Source organism: Diadema antillarum, unplaced genomic scaffold (assembly GCF_040938485.1).
Source record: "Diadema antillarum isolate AM-2024a unplaced genomic scaffold, OU_Dant_1.0 seq00000526_RagTag, whole genome shotgun sequence".
NCBI classification, from domain to species: Eukaryota; Metazoa; Echinodermata; class Echinoidea; order Diadematoida; family Diadematidae; genus Diadema; species Diadema antillarum.
In genome coordinates, this window is record NW_027271478.1 from 69,093 (window position 1) to 84,110 (window position 15,018).

At 38.0% G+C, this 15,018-nt stretch overlaps 1 protein-coding gene across 1 annotated transcript in view; it reads left to right on the top strand.

The window, feature by feature from the left end:
* LOC139734425 (ankyrin repeat domain-containing protein 42-like) overlaps window positions 1–13,852 on the top strand; it is a 28,292-nt gene extending 14,440 nt beyond the window's left edge. The window contains exons 11-13 of the mRNA XM_071645212.1: window positions 5,557–5,683; window positions 13,018–13,153; window positions 13,721–13,852. Coding sequence (XP_071501313.1) covers window positions 5,557–5,683; window positions 13,018–13,153; window positions 13,721–13,852 — 395 coding nt within the window. The remainder of the gene's footprint in view (window positions 1–5,556; window positions 5,684–13,017; window positions 13,154–13,720) is intronic.
* Window positions 13,853–15,018: the final 1,166 nt, after the last annotated feature.

Sequence of the window (15,018 nt, forward strand, 5' to 3'; positions counted from 1 at the left end):
TGTGATCGCAGTGATGGTCACCATCGTTGGAGATGTAGCACTGTGTTTATGCAATGTTATCACTGCTACTGAAGGTACTGGAAGCCTGCACCCAGCAATCCTCCCCCCCCCCCCCCCCCCCCAATCATGTTAGCATCCTACACGATGATCCAGCCCCACCTGTCGCCATGCTTGAAAGCAAAGCCCTGGAAGCAGTCCCTGCCCTTCGTCTGCTCAGTGTGACAATAACAGCCGAACTAACGTGGAAAGCTCAGGTTGATCACAGGATATTACAAGCATCTCACCGTGTATATGAGACCCGCCACAACAAAAGGATCCTAAAGTCGCTGATGGCTGAGCCAAGAAAATCGAGTTTGAAGTCAGATCATCAAAATTGGTCAAAACCATCAAATATCTGTTTCTGACACAATTTTGTAGTCTGATGTTTCGTCTTTCATCTGCTGAAGCTAAATGATCATGGGAAAGTCAAGAAATTAGCGATTTTCTGAGCCATGATTTTCCGACTTTCAACGGAACAGAATCGTGTCCGAAGATTTGGATTTAGCACCGCAGTTAGACTCTGCCCCTTGCAACGAGGGAGTGATCTTATTGGTCGGTGTGTGGCATCCTTGTTACTGATTGGTCGTGCGTAGACCGCTGACACTAAGCTTGAATGAACATCGCAGAGGTTGCTAGGAGCATACCTTCTATTGTCAAGAGGTGAAAACTGCCTTACCTCCCCTTGATCGCGATTCCATCGGAAGGAAAACTTTGAAGGTGGTTTTCTCGAAACGCTGATTTTCTAGACCACTCGACATGCTCTCATAAAGTCATCGATATCTCCGCAACCAAGTTTTTTAATGAGTTGTGTTATATATGAAATTAATGCTGAGGAATAAGGGAATAATATAATGTCATTTTCAGAAAATTGACCGCTCCTGATTTTTTGGATCCTTTTGTTGTGGCGGGTCACATATGTTCTAACAAGGCTGAAAGTGTTTGGGGTTTCTCATGATGATCTAGTGTTCATCTACACTTCAAATGTACGTCTATTGACGGAATTCATTGTCCCGCGCCTCGTTTCGTAAAGATGTTAGAGTGACAACTGTTGCCAGAATAGCAACTTCCAATAGCAACAGCCAATCAGAAAACTGGATTCTTGTCATTGCCATGACTATTGCCATTCCAGCAAAAGTTGCTATCCTAGCCAACTTTTTATGAAATGGGGGCCCCGTTCTGGGGAAGCGGCATCACCACACATCAGTCCACCAGAATTGAGAGCACAAGAACAAACCCATTGTGATCACCTCTCCTGAGAAGTATCATTACGATGAACTCTGCATGCAGTATGTCATCCAAACCCATTAAAGTTGTTGAACAAACCTCATCTTAAGTTTTGGGGAATTTCTGTTGCTATCTAGACAGACATGGAGATCTGCTTCCCCCATGTAGACAATTTGTATCTTGAGCCGGACTCCGAAATGGATACTTCCTAAAGTGCCAAACACCAAAACAAAATTAAATGTGCATAAGTACGTAATTCAGCAATAGTGAAGCTATTGAATGCTTTGTAATTAGATCAACTGCTTACAATTTGAACAGTTAAAAATGCGTGGCAGCCAGTTCTTTTAGTAACTTGATATATTTGTGACAAATTGTTTATGGCAGTTTAATACAGCGATAGCCTGATTAAGGTGAAGTTCTCATATGATAGATTAAGAGTAAATATGTAGTTTCTCGTATCAGGGCAATTACCCACCGGCTTAATACTGGTTAGTGATAAGGGTAGAGTAAAGATTCGGGTAAGGGAAGGTTTAGGGTTAGAATTTGGGTAAGGGTTAGTATAAGGTTAATGATTAGGATTAGGGTTAGGGTCAGGGGAAGGGTCTGGGGTAATTGCCCCAGACCCATAGTTCTTTATGTTGCATTTCCTGTATTTGATCTCTCCATATACAGCAGTATTGTGTTAGTGTAATGTAGCATGTTTGTCCTGACATGTTACATGAATACATTCAGGTTTGCTTTTTTTCTGCAGTATGATTTAATTTCAAAATGTTGACTTGTGAACCTAAATCTGATCATGATTATGTACTATGTATGTATCATAGTGTTATTTTTTTGAAAAAAAACCTAGAAAAATGTGTGTGTGTATCTTTATAGCCTGACCATAATGTGACATAAATGCGATATAGATTGTGATGATGATTATGATTGTTATAGTGATGATGTTGGTATGTCGATGATGACATTGATGTAATGACCAAGATATCTTTGATCTGAGTCTTGAATTTTTATATTTTTTTCCCCTTTAAATTTGGATTTGACATAATCCTATACCTGTAGTTTATTCAATCGTATCATACATGCTATATGTGCAATCATTTTCTCCTGCCAGTTTTGTATATATGTATGCAAGTACATATATGTTTATGTATCTGCATATATGTCTAATATGTATAAAGGTGCATGTGCAATTGTACATGCAATCTAAACTTTCACTGAGTGCATGCTGAATAGTAATATGATGCAATATGATATCATTATGATATAGTATCAAGGTCTGTCTTATCTAAGTTATACATAATATAATTTTTTGTTTTGTGTAATTATTCTCTCCATAAGCATGATGATATTGAATTACAGACTTGTTGTTGTCCTATTTGTTTTCCCTGTTTTCTAGTTGTCCCATTTCACATCTTTTGCAAAATTACGTAAAAGTGCCTTGCTACTGATGTACAGTCACAGTAGCAGAATAGAGAACAGTCACTAGAATAATTTTGAATATTTATGTACTTGAGAAATTGTCATGTGGTTTGCATATTTAATAAGATGAATACATTTTTCAAGAGGATTAATTTTCTCCAAAATCTTGGCTTAGCAGAAATAAGTGGTTTGTAGGAGTTTACAATCAATTCAGAATTTGTCATCACTCTTAAATTTTAGCATATTTTTACACCAGACTGCCCCCTTAACCCATTGAGGATGGGCTGATTTTGCTACAACACATATTTTCTGTAGACACTTGCCCAAGTATACTCGGGCCTCATCCTCAATGGGTTAAAGTGTACTGTAAAGTGTAAGTAGATTGATTGTTCATGGAATTTACTCCACTTCTTTTCTGCCTGATCATAGTGACATATTTTTTTTCTTCTTTGTTCAGTGATATGATGGTGGCCTCCACCCAAGATAATAAGCCAAGTAGCCAAGTAGCCAAGATAATAAGCCAAGTAGCATGAGGTTCCTGTAATTACCTCCACCAAGGAGGGAATGTTTTTGTTGCCGTCGGTTTGTTCGTTTGCTGTTTGCAAAATACCTTTACCTGTTGAGGACAAGTCCCGAGTATATTCGGGCAGGTGTCTGTGGGAAATGCGTTTTGTAGCAAAATCAGTCCGTCCTCAAGGGGTGAATAAGTTGTGAACAAATTCAGATGAAACTTACAGGAAAAGTTTATGATGACACAAGGAACAGATGATTTGAAATGATCTGGATTACCATTTTGATCCAGGCTACTTTTTTATGTTGTTGTTGTTGTTGTTGAAAGGATTATCATTGGTAAATGGGGCCAACGAATGACGGAGTCATACAGTAAGCTGCTGATGGGGTATAGACTCTGTTAATGAGACACAACAAAAACGCTTCTCTTTATCACTGGGAAATAAGGACAATTTTCAGCATTTAACTACCCAAGAAGAAATAAGCTGCTTGGTGGAGGTCTGTGCTCTCTGAGTGCTTTTCTAGTCTTTAAATGTTCTATTTGTTCTGCTTGATAAACAGCCAAACTGCTATCTGTGTCCATTGTCATACAAGGAACTTTTGGAAGTTAGAAATAAGAGGTTGGAGGGGAAGACTTTTCCTTGTTATATCTCATGTCAGGAGACAAAAAAAAAAAAAAAAATCATTTTTCTCCTTAAAGGACAAGTTCACCTTCATAAACATAAGGATTGAGAGAATGTAGCAATATTAGTAGAACACATCATTGAAAGTTTGAGGAAAATCGGACAATCCGTTAAAAAGTTATGAATTTTCTAAGTTTTTGTGCAGTAACCGCTGGATGAGAAGACTACTGCAGTGTGTGAAAAACTTAGATGTCACATGCGTACAACAATATAAGGAAAATATAAAGAGAATTTCACAAAATTTCATCTTATGAAAAAAGTACACATTCCCCCGACTCGTTACCGACAAATGTTATGGGTAATATTATTCCCCCTGCCTTTAGAAAGAGGCAAGTCAAGTGCTCTTTTATTATGCGAAAAAAGTGAAAATATGTTGAATTTTCTTTATATTTTCTTTATACTGTTGTACGCATATGACTCACAAGCTGTATTAGTCTCCTCATCCAGCGGTTCCAAAACAGAAATTATAAGAATTCATAACTTTTGCATCGATTGTCCAATTTTCCTCAAACTTTCACTGATGTGTTCTACTAATATTGTTGCATTCTCTCAATCCTTATGTTTATGAAGGTGAACTTGTCCTTTAACTCTTCCATAACTCCTTAATTGCCCTGGGAACAGTGTCAGACTCACTGCAAGTGGGTATTTTTTTTTTCTATGTGATCATTCTGTTTTTAAATACTAATTACCGTGGGGACGTGCTGAGAAGTTTCTGCTAGCATTAATAGTACTTCGATAGCATTTGCTATTTGCTCTTTGGCCTGGGAACTAACTGTTTTGACCTCTTTCATCTTCATATTGGACTGTGGCGTCCCCCGGGGCAGAGTTAGAATTGAAAGCTGTCAGAATACTTTCATGTTGTATTTTTTTCTTCTTGTTTATTTAACCTGATAAGAAGGATAATAAATCATCATCTCAGAATATTACTTTAAGAGTACTGCCCCCAGGGATGTTAATGGAGGTTATTAAGCATCATTATTCTCAAAACTCTTCTGTGCCCCCGGTGACATGGTAATTATCTTTTTCTTCTTGTCATCACTTATTGACTTGCAGCACGGACAGGAATTATAGGTGTCCTGTTCTTACCTTGTTCCTTCCGCCTGCCGGAGAGAGCAGATATATAATTGTCTTTTTTGGCTGTATCATCTGTATAAAATTCTTTAACCTCCATAGATATTGCAATTTGTCATCAAGCAGCTTGGTAGCCTTATCATTTTTTCTTTCTTAAGACATGATTTTATTGTTCTTTTCCTGTTTATGCCATCATAACCAGACAAATACAGTTTTAATTCCCACAGGTCGAGGTCACTGCTGGGCATGATATCATTCTCTTCAATAATGCTTTCTGCCCCTTGAGAGAAAGAAAGAGAAAAAGCAGCATATGGAGTCAACCTTCATACTTTACTGCTCTCTCCTAGACTAAGCAGAGAGTAATTTGTATAAGCAGCATGGTATTTTCATGTCTGTTTATCAACAGAGTAAAATGTTTTGTATTTGGGTGTTCCCTAATAACACCCATTCAAGCTGTAATCGCCCTTGAGGGGGAGCACATCAGCAAAATCAATATTCACGTGTCATGCTGGCACCATGGAATCATTCGAGTGCAAAATGTTTGCGGTAGATGATGAAGGTGTTGATCGATTGATGTGTGCGTTTTAATCACTATGGTAACCGTTGCCAGGCCGCGCCCTGAAGCGAGTGGAAGAGCTGGAGCGAGTCCTGGGCATCGCCAAGACCAACTACCACCAGCTGGGCGGGAGGCTGGACGAAGACCGGGAGCAGCAGCGCCGGGAGAGGGAGAGCGACAGGTGAGGGCGGGGCCGGGCGGGGCCGGGCGGGGCAGGTTGTCTCTGGTAGAAGATACCACCAAGAATTTCCCCTTTTTGAATTCTCATGGTCGGGTGCATGTCACTTCCGGAGTAGCTGGATTGAAAACAAATAGCTCACCTGCTCATATGCAGAGCATGAGTATGGATGCAGTGCACACTGGCAATTATACAAATCTACATCCTACGATGTGATACATATGACACAGTGCGGCATTCGCAAACTTTACTTTCAAAATCCTCCATCTACTTTGTACCGTTCTCTTCTGTTGCTGTAAAAGTGGAAATTTTTCATGGTGTTGAAATTTCCACGCATTTCGCGCGACCAGAAAGTAGCGTGAAAATAAAGGCACGCGAATATTTTTGCTTGCCATATGTTCCAGTAGTTGATGTCTTGATTCCACATAATTAAAAACCCACAAAACTCCTCCTACCCTCCCGAGTGCAAAAACTTTGTCACACGAAAATATCCACTTTTACAGTATCTGTCTGTATAATTTCTCGTGGCTAATTGAATGTTCGGATGGACCATATTTGATGGTTTCATTGAAATTTTTGGCCAATTACCGAAGAAAAGTAAATAAATTTGTCTCAAAAGTATGCCAGTTGTGGGGTAGTCTTCACTCCAGCCGCTGCTCTCTGTCACCCTTTGTCACATTCATGTAAATACCCAGATGTCCCACCATGAGAATAAGTGTAGGGATTTTTTTTTTTTTTTTTTTTTTGGCAACCAGTCACTGCAAATCAGTTTTACACGTCAGTGAATGCAAGTCGTAGATGATTCTTGATCTAGACACTAATGAGTTGGGTAAATTATATGAATTGATATTCTATAGGAACATTATAATGATTGCCTAGGTCCAGTCTGAGCCGGTATAATTTCAGTCCAGTGTCCTTTTTTTTTTGTATGTGCTCTTTTTTTCTTTTCCTCTTGACTCAACGGGTTAAGGAAAATGAAAATGTGTGAAACAAAAGCAAGGACTTGGAAGAGACTGACATGAAAGCAGATGATCATTATCATATGACATGACTCAGAAGATTCCATACTAACATTTAAACATAGATTACTTGCTGATATTAAATACTAATATATAATGACTTATACTCTCACAAAGGGCCATTGTTTTTTATCAGATGTGAAAATAAATGAAATGAAAATGAAATTTGCAGCAAGGGAAGGGAGACCGGCAGCGGGGGCAATCCCCCCCCCCCCCCACAACAAAAATAGTAAATTGTCAGAATATGCCTTTGTATTAGGGTAAATACAAGGCAATAGACATTACAAAAATTACTTAGAACTGTGACAAAAGTATATACTAGATAGCAACTTGGATGTATCTGCATGTATCACACTAAAGGTAAAACTAAAATGCAGTGAAGCATAAAGAAAAGAAAAATTCCATCAAGCAAATTATTAACAGTTCTGTCCCTTTATATTTCAATAATTCTCTGCCTGAGCTATCATTCTGGCTATTTTTTTAAAAATGTAATGCTTTTTTTTAAAGTAAAAAAGAAAAAAAAGATGTAATGTGAAGTAGAAGGCTTTTGTACTTGCCATCCCCTGTGTGAAAACCTAAAAAAAAAAATTCAATTAGACTGCTGAAAATAATGAAATGGAATGTTTTGTTTGAGAAGTGCTTTTGTGGGAAGAGATAGTGTAAGGTGGATTCCTTGCATGAGAAAGTACATTTTTTAACCATACTGTATCCATGTTCCAAGTGCATCAGTTTCTTGATATGAAAATTACCAACGGTCTGTAACTTTTTGTCTGTCCGTCATCACATCTGAAGTGGGCCTGATTATCCAAGGTAACAAGATCAGCTGCTTTGGAGATTAAATGTTGACAAAGTTTACATTATTATTCATGTGCTCATGATGTGAACGTGTAGCCAGGCATTGGCAAATGGCCTGCTCCTGGATATGCTGTTTCGCTGGCTGGCTTATTGTTCTAGCAGATTTGTCTTTTGGTTTTGTGGTTACTATTTGAAAGAGCTACTATATTCTCTGCCATTGCACAGTACACATCATTCTATCCAGTTTTTTCTCTTTCTCTCATTCTTCATGTATCTATCTCTTTATCTATCTCTCTGTCTTTCTATCTTTTATTCTATCTATCTATCTGTCTATCATCTGTCTGTCTATCTATCATCTATCTATCTATCCTATCTATCTATCTATCTATCTATTTACTATCTATCTATTTACTATCTATCTATCTATCTATCTATCTATCTATCTATCTATCTATTTACTATCTATCTACAGGGAGTATGTGTCTATCTATCTCTTTATCTATCTATCTACCTAATCATTTATCTATCTTTCCGAATGTGTATCCATCGATGTATTTCTCCTTTCATTTATGTACTTTTCCCTACGTTTAATCATCTGTCAATCCGCAGTTTACTATCTTCTCAGCATAGCCAGTTATCCTGCAAAGTGGATGTTTGCAAAATGTTTCAATTCTTTTCACAGCTGCAGCTAATTCCTGTGGCCTGCATGACGCTGTTTATTGCCTTCATTTCTGCCTGATTGTGAAATTTGTGGCATATTGAACATGACTATGCATGCTTCCATTAGCAAAGTATACCATCTTAAAGGAATATATAGTTTTGGTTGAGACGGGGATTCAGGTTTAACTTTTTTTGTAAAATAATACAAAATTCTTATGAAATATTAAAGGGCATACAATTCTTAGAGGAATTCACAGTTTATTTGATGAAAATTGGTTTTGAAATGGCCGAGGTATTCTTGTACAAAGCAAAACAAAGAGTTCCTAATGAAAGGTGGGTCCCATCTTTTATTAGGACCTCTTTGTTTTACGTTGTCTTTGGATATCTCAGCCATTTCAAAACCAATTGTCATCAAATACACTTTTAATGCTATTCAATATTTCATATAAATGGTTTCTAATTATCTTGCAAAAAATTAAGATCTGGAGGGGGGCATTTCATGAAGCATCTTGGTCGGGTATTTTTCTGACAGACTGTTACCAGCTATTGAAAACCTTGCATCTGATTGGCTGAGAGCCCAATTTGTCCGACAACTTGTCAGAAAAAATGCTTCATGAAATGCCCCCCAGAATCCCCATCTCAACCAAAACTATACCATCCCTTTAAGGTCACTACAAAGAATGCAAAGTGAACATGAACATCATTATATTCTTCTAATTACAAAAATAAGACTACATCTCATAAGGTCACTACACAATATAAAAAAGTGAACGTGAGCATATATATTTCTAATCGCAAAAAAAAGAAAATGACTACATCTGAAGATCACCACATAATGTGTTAGGTAAACACAAACATGTATGATTCCACCAGCAAAATGTGGCAGCGTCTTGAGATCACTACACAATATGTGAAGTGAACATGATCATCATATATGCTAATATTTGCATGAATATGGCTGCATCTCATAAGGGCAATTTGTCATTCAGTTGCAATGAAAACATCTCAACGAAAGAATTTCATGAATTGAATGACTACAGACTTTCATTGTCATTTGATGTGCTCTGGCCACTCAGCTCTTTTTTTTTTCAGTACATGATAACATAATGATATTAGAATATCAGTATGGTAATAACATATCTCTCACATCAGTGGGAAATTTGGGGTAATCACTGTCAGACAGTATGATGAGGTTCAATATCACATAGAGATGTGTAAAAAAATTGCTGCTTAAAATAGCAGATTGCTATTGTGCTTTTTGTTTTCTCTGTCTTTCAGCAAAAGACTTACATCATGACTCATCTGCCTTTGCATGCCAGAAAAAAGAAAATCAAGAAAATCATACTTCTCTGTTATGTGCACCAAAACAATTATCTGATATTTTTTATCTAACTTTCTTCTGCATGATTATTTTTTATGTTACATTGTCAGCACCAAAAGAGCATAAAAAACGAACAAACAAACAAACAAACAAAATGTACAAACAAACAAACCACATGCTGAATTGTAAATCATCATCAAAGTCATGTACATTTAAAAAAAATGTCTACTGCATTGCAACATTCTTACATTTTCAGTACAAAGCCAAAAAAAGAAAGAAAGTAATAATTCTACAGTCATGACATTGCATCAATACAAATGGTTACATTGCTGAAATGTAATAACATAGTTTTCACTCTGAATTGAATGATAGGGAAGGCCGTCCATTAATGCCCTGAAAAATCATCAAAAATGCTTTTTCACACATCATTATGTGGAGAGGAATATTATCATCTTAATTTGTCCTGGACAAAAAATATGACTCAACTATGAAGAAATAAATATCAGTGGCAGTGTAAGAGCGTGATTCATAATGAATAAATCAACTTTGATATTTACAAAAACAAAGATGGGTAAATTTATGCACAGCAAGACTCTCCTAGTTCAACCTGATGATTTCATCGAAGGTGCAGTATGTGGCGGCTGGCAAAACCTAATGCTCTCTCATCCATACGAGCTCAGCTTGCATAACTGTCGCAAACGGCACAATTCACTTGCCGCACTCATGCAACACTTTGTCACTGGGCTTTGTGTTCCAGTGGGGACGCACGCTGGAACGCTTTCTTCACCAATCTCACAGATGTCTTAATAGATCTAATTGTCAATGATTACAGATTATCTAATCCCCCTAATCCCTGTCATGTCGCAATGACCTTCCTGTTGGTCTATCAGGCACATAGCTACACCCGAGTGGATTTGCTAATCTACCAAGTTTGGAGGGATTAGATAATGTTGATGATAAAGCTCAGCAAGTTATTTAAGCCGAGTGCCTTAGCACTTGAAAGGGTTAACCACATACTTAGCAGCTAGAGTTGCCAAGCCTTAAAGATTTTTTAGTGCTCCCTGAAAAAAAAAAAAATGTGTGGTAGATATCTTCATGGCAGGATAGGATATTTGGGAAGCCTTCCCAATTTTGTAAAGTTGTTTTCCCCTATTGATACGCATTTAACAAATGAATACACGTATCTGCTATATGGCACTTTGGAACCATTCTGATAGGTTTGTTTGAATCTCTACGGCTCTGTACCCTAGATGCAGTTTGCGTTGTGAAGAGACAGTTTACAAGGAGAATAGACAATTTGCATTTTGAATAGACAATCTGCAAGGTGAAGAGACAATTTGTGTTGTGAAGAGACACTTTGTTTTGTGAATAGACAATTCTAAGGTGATAGACAATTTGCATTGTGGATAGACATATTTAGGGTTAATAGACAGTTTGCAAGGTTAATGGACAATTTGCAGGGTGAATAAACAAGTTGCAAGTTCTTATATGCAAGGTGAAGAGGCCATTTGTTCGTTGAATAGACAATTTACATTGTGAATAGACAAGATTACAACACCAAGTATTGGTCTTTTCACCTGCTCAGAGTATAAGTACATCCCTTTATTCTCTCAACATCACAGAAAAGTTCCCGCAATTTGCAAGCCTCATCAAAATCATTAAAATTATCCACCAGCAATGGAACTTCACAGCTGAAAAAGGAAATTTAATACAAATTAACTATTGCTCAAATGTGTGAATATGAATATCCAGAACAAACACAAGTGTTAGATTCCTCTGATACAGGCATTGGCATTTATTGGAATTATTTTCATTTTACTATGAAAGTAATATTAATCAACTTCATACATATTTCTAATATTCTCTATGTTGATATTGTGGTAGTTCTCTTGTTTAAGATTACGCAAAAAATGGTAAAACTTAAATGGGAATCCAATGTAAAAGCATAATTTTTTCTATTGAAGCACTGACACATAAGTTGTTTTTCATTTTTTTTTCTTCTTTTTTTTGGAGATATGTGACTGGTACTGAAAAATACTCCATTGTGAGGCATAGATAAAAACTCTATCTTGTGTGGTGTAGTAAATAATGATTCCCATGAGGAATGTGTCTCTCAGATTAAAAGAAGAGAGCTGGCCACTTTCTGAAGAAGAGAAAGTATGAGGCCGTAAACACTGACATTGGTATATGATCATATATAGGTCCCTTCAATCATGACAATCATCATAATTCTAGGTTTTCTGTCACATGACTATCAATAAGTATCATTGCCCAACCACGCCTCAAGTCTCTGATATTTTCTGATTTCGTTAATTTCTTTTGTGATGACAAATCATTATGAAATTTCAAAGTGCTTTGGTTTTTACATAATGTACCTTGGTTTTATTGTTGTTATATGATGTTGATTGTGTTGTCATGCTGTAAAATCAGGAATTTTCTTATGCATTTCAATTTTGCAAATTCCTCAGGAGCCAAGATATGCAAAATTACAATGCATGCCAAAGTCCTTGTCTACACATTATTCATTGATTACCATAACATTTTATGATGCTAAAAAGACAGTCGGCTTCAGTTTGTGAAAATATCTTGCTTTACATCATCTTTTTTCACAATTCACGGAAGTGGTACAATTGAACCCATGGTTTAAACCATGGTTTATGCAAATTTCTTCTGCGTAAATACGACTGAAACATTGCGTTCACCAACAGACCTCCAGTAGCAAACGCGCATTGATACGCACATGCCAAAGGTACGCCTACTTCACGCTAATTTTAGACCATGGTACAATTTTTTTTTTACCATGGCCTAAGTTTAAACCATCTTTGTGAATTGGGGCCTTATGTTTGCCCGGTACTATTTAAAAAAAAAGAATAACAATGATGTTCAGGGGTGAATCCTGGGGGGGAGGGGGGAGCATTTCCTGAAGCAGTTTGGTCGGATATTTTTCTGACAAACTTACAAAGCTACTGAAATCCTTGCATCTCATTGGCTGAGAGCAAATATATCCGACAACTTTGTTGGACAAAATGCTTCATGAAATGCCCCCGGGTATTCAGTAAAGAGGGGGCGCCTCTACAAAATTAAAGGGGGTGCACGCACCCCTCTCCCATTTTTCTCTTTTTATTTCTTTTGTTTTAACAAAAAGTAAAGGGGGTGAATGCCTGGTGAAATCCTTGCATCTCATTGGCTGAGAGCAAATATATCCGACAACTTTGTTGGACAAAATGCTTCATGAAATGCCCCCGGGTATTCAGTAAAGAGGGGGCGCCTCTACAAAATTAAAGGGGGTGCACGCACCCCTCTCCCATTTTTCTCTTTTTATTTCTTTTGTTTCAACAAAAAGTAAAGGGGGTGAGTGCCTGGTGCACCCCTCTCCCATTTTTCTCTTTTTATTTCTTTTGTTTTAACAAAAAGTAAAGGGGGTGAGTGCCTGGTTATTTCTTTTGTTTTAACAAAAAGTAAAGGGGGCGAGTGCCTGGTGCGCTCCCCCTATATCTGCCACTGATGATAATAATGAAAAGAAAACACTTTTCTGCAAACAGGATGATCCAGGAGTTGGAGTCACAGCTGGAGTACGAGAGGCTGAGACGAGAGAAGCTGGAATCACAGCTGGATGAGTGTCGGGCTGAGATCCAACACCTCAACACCATGCTGGAGAGGGCATCCAACTTTGGCCATGTGAGTGTACCGGTATTCACCCCCTTCCCTTTGATAATGCCCTTCCCTACCCCCTTTCCTACCCCACTGGGATTCACTCCCTTCCCTTTAAATCACCCCTCCCCTCCCCTCCCCTAATCAATTTCAAATATGATTGCAACCGCATTTCCAAATTTAAAGCAACTGTGTTTTACATGCATCAAGACAAATTATCTCTGATACTGTCGTAATATTTCATTGAATAAAATCCCCCAAATACTGAGTGCTATAGACACATACCCGTAGTCATATTTTCTTTTATGGTCAGCAATTGGCAAAAGTTTCATGCAGTGAATTTTCATCTGGTTTTAGTGGAACCAACACAATCTCTTACCTGCATTAGAGACTTCATCATTATTCTCTCTCTTAGATTTGAGATGTTTGAGTCAAAATGAATTGACTGGGAATGTTTTACTCACTTGAATACAGTAGTTGACAAGTGAACTAACGAGAACAGATGAAGAGTAGAGTTAAAAGAATGTTGTACGTGTACTTGGTTCCTAAAGCGTAAGCCATCGCTAACTGTTTTTACCGTATCTGTTTTTGTAGAGTGAGGAAGACGCCAAGCCCAAGAAGACAAAGAAGAAGAAGAAGCGTCCAGTGTCAGCGGGGAGTGGAGGGGTCTTCATCAGACGCACCATCAGCAAACCGACCCCGCCGCAAAACCTGGATCTGTTTTAGGGTATCTACATGCCCCCTAGATAAACAAAAAAAAAAGAAGAGCTTCTGAACTCCTTTGATTCATTCAGAGAAGCATTTTTTAGAGCCAGTGTCTGTGTAACTGGTTGATTGATGATCTCTTGTGTTATTTTTTCCCCTGTCACTCAAGAGACTTCATCAATTAACTGTGTACGGCCCTCCCAATGATTCGGGATCATCCCACGAGACTGATACCCACAAGTCATACAGCCCATGAGTCAACACTAAGCAAAGAAAGCCCATAAGTTTGACAGTAGGTAAAAACAGCCCACAAGTTTGACTGATACAACACGAGGCTTAGATGTGTTGGTCTCGTGGGCCTTGTTTGCTTAGTGTCGAACTCATGGACTGTATGGGTCGGAGGCTGTATGACTCGTTGGCTGTATGACTCATGACCTGTATGATTCGTGGTTGTTGGTTTTGTGACTTGCACCCAATGATTCTCCTCATACTGGCCAGAGTCACAAAGTGTGACTTTTTATGCTCATATAATCATGTGACGCTCTTTCGACCAAGATATCTAGATGATAAATTCATTATTCAAATTATGATAGTCCTTATTGTTAACATTGTTTGTGAGCATTGTTAGATTTGATGGATGTTTTTCTCCTTTGACAGGACATAAGACTTTTTTAAATGGTAATGTTTCATTTGCTTCTCTAACCCGTTGAGGACGGGCTGATTTTGCTACAACAATAATTTCTCATAGATGCCTGCCTGAGTATACTCGGGGCTAGTCTTCAATGGATTGAGAACCATACAGGGGCTACAAAAATAGAGGGGTTGCTTAGCTCTTCAAAAAAAAAAACAACAACAACAACAACATTTGAAAATGGGGAAAAAATCACAAACCCATTGTCTCCCAAGAGTTCTGCTCAAAGATTCTAAGATTCTTCACATTATAGTGGGGGTACTTTTACATCAAACCTTGACACCCCCCCCCCCCCCCCCCCATTGCCAGTAACCCCCCCCCCCCCCCCCCGAAAAAAGTTTAATGACCCTACCATGATGAAGCCTAAACGTTGCCTACTGATGCTCGCTTGATTCAGAGTAAACTTTCACGTCAAGAACTGTTTCTTTTCTGAAGTGGAACTCCTTAGAAAACAACATTGTGTATCATATTAGCTTCTGTCAAGTGCACAGTTTGT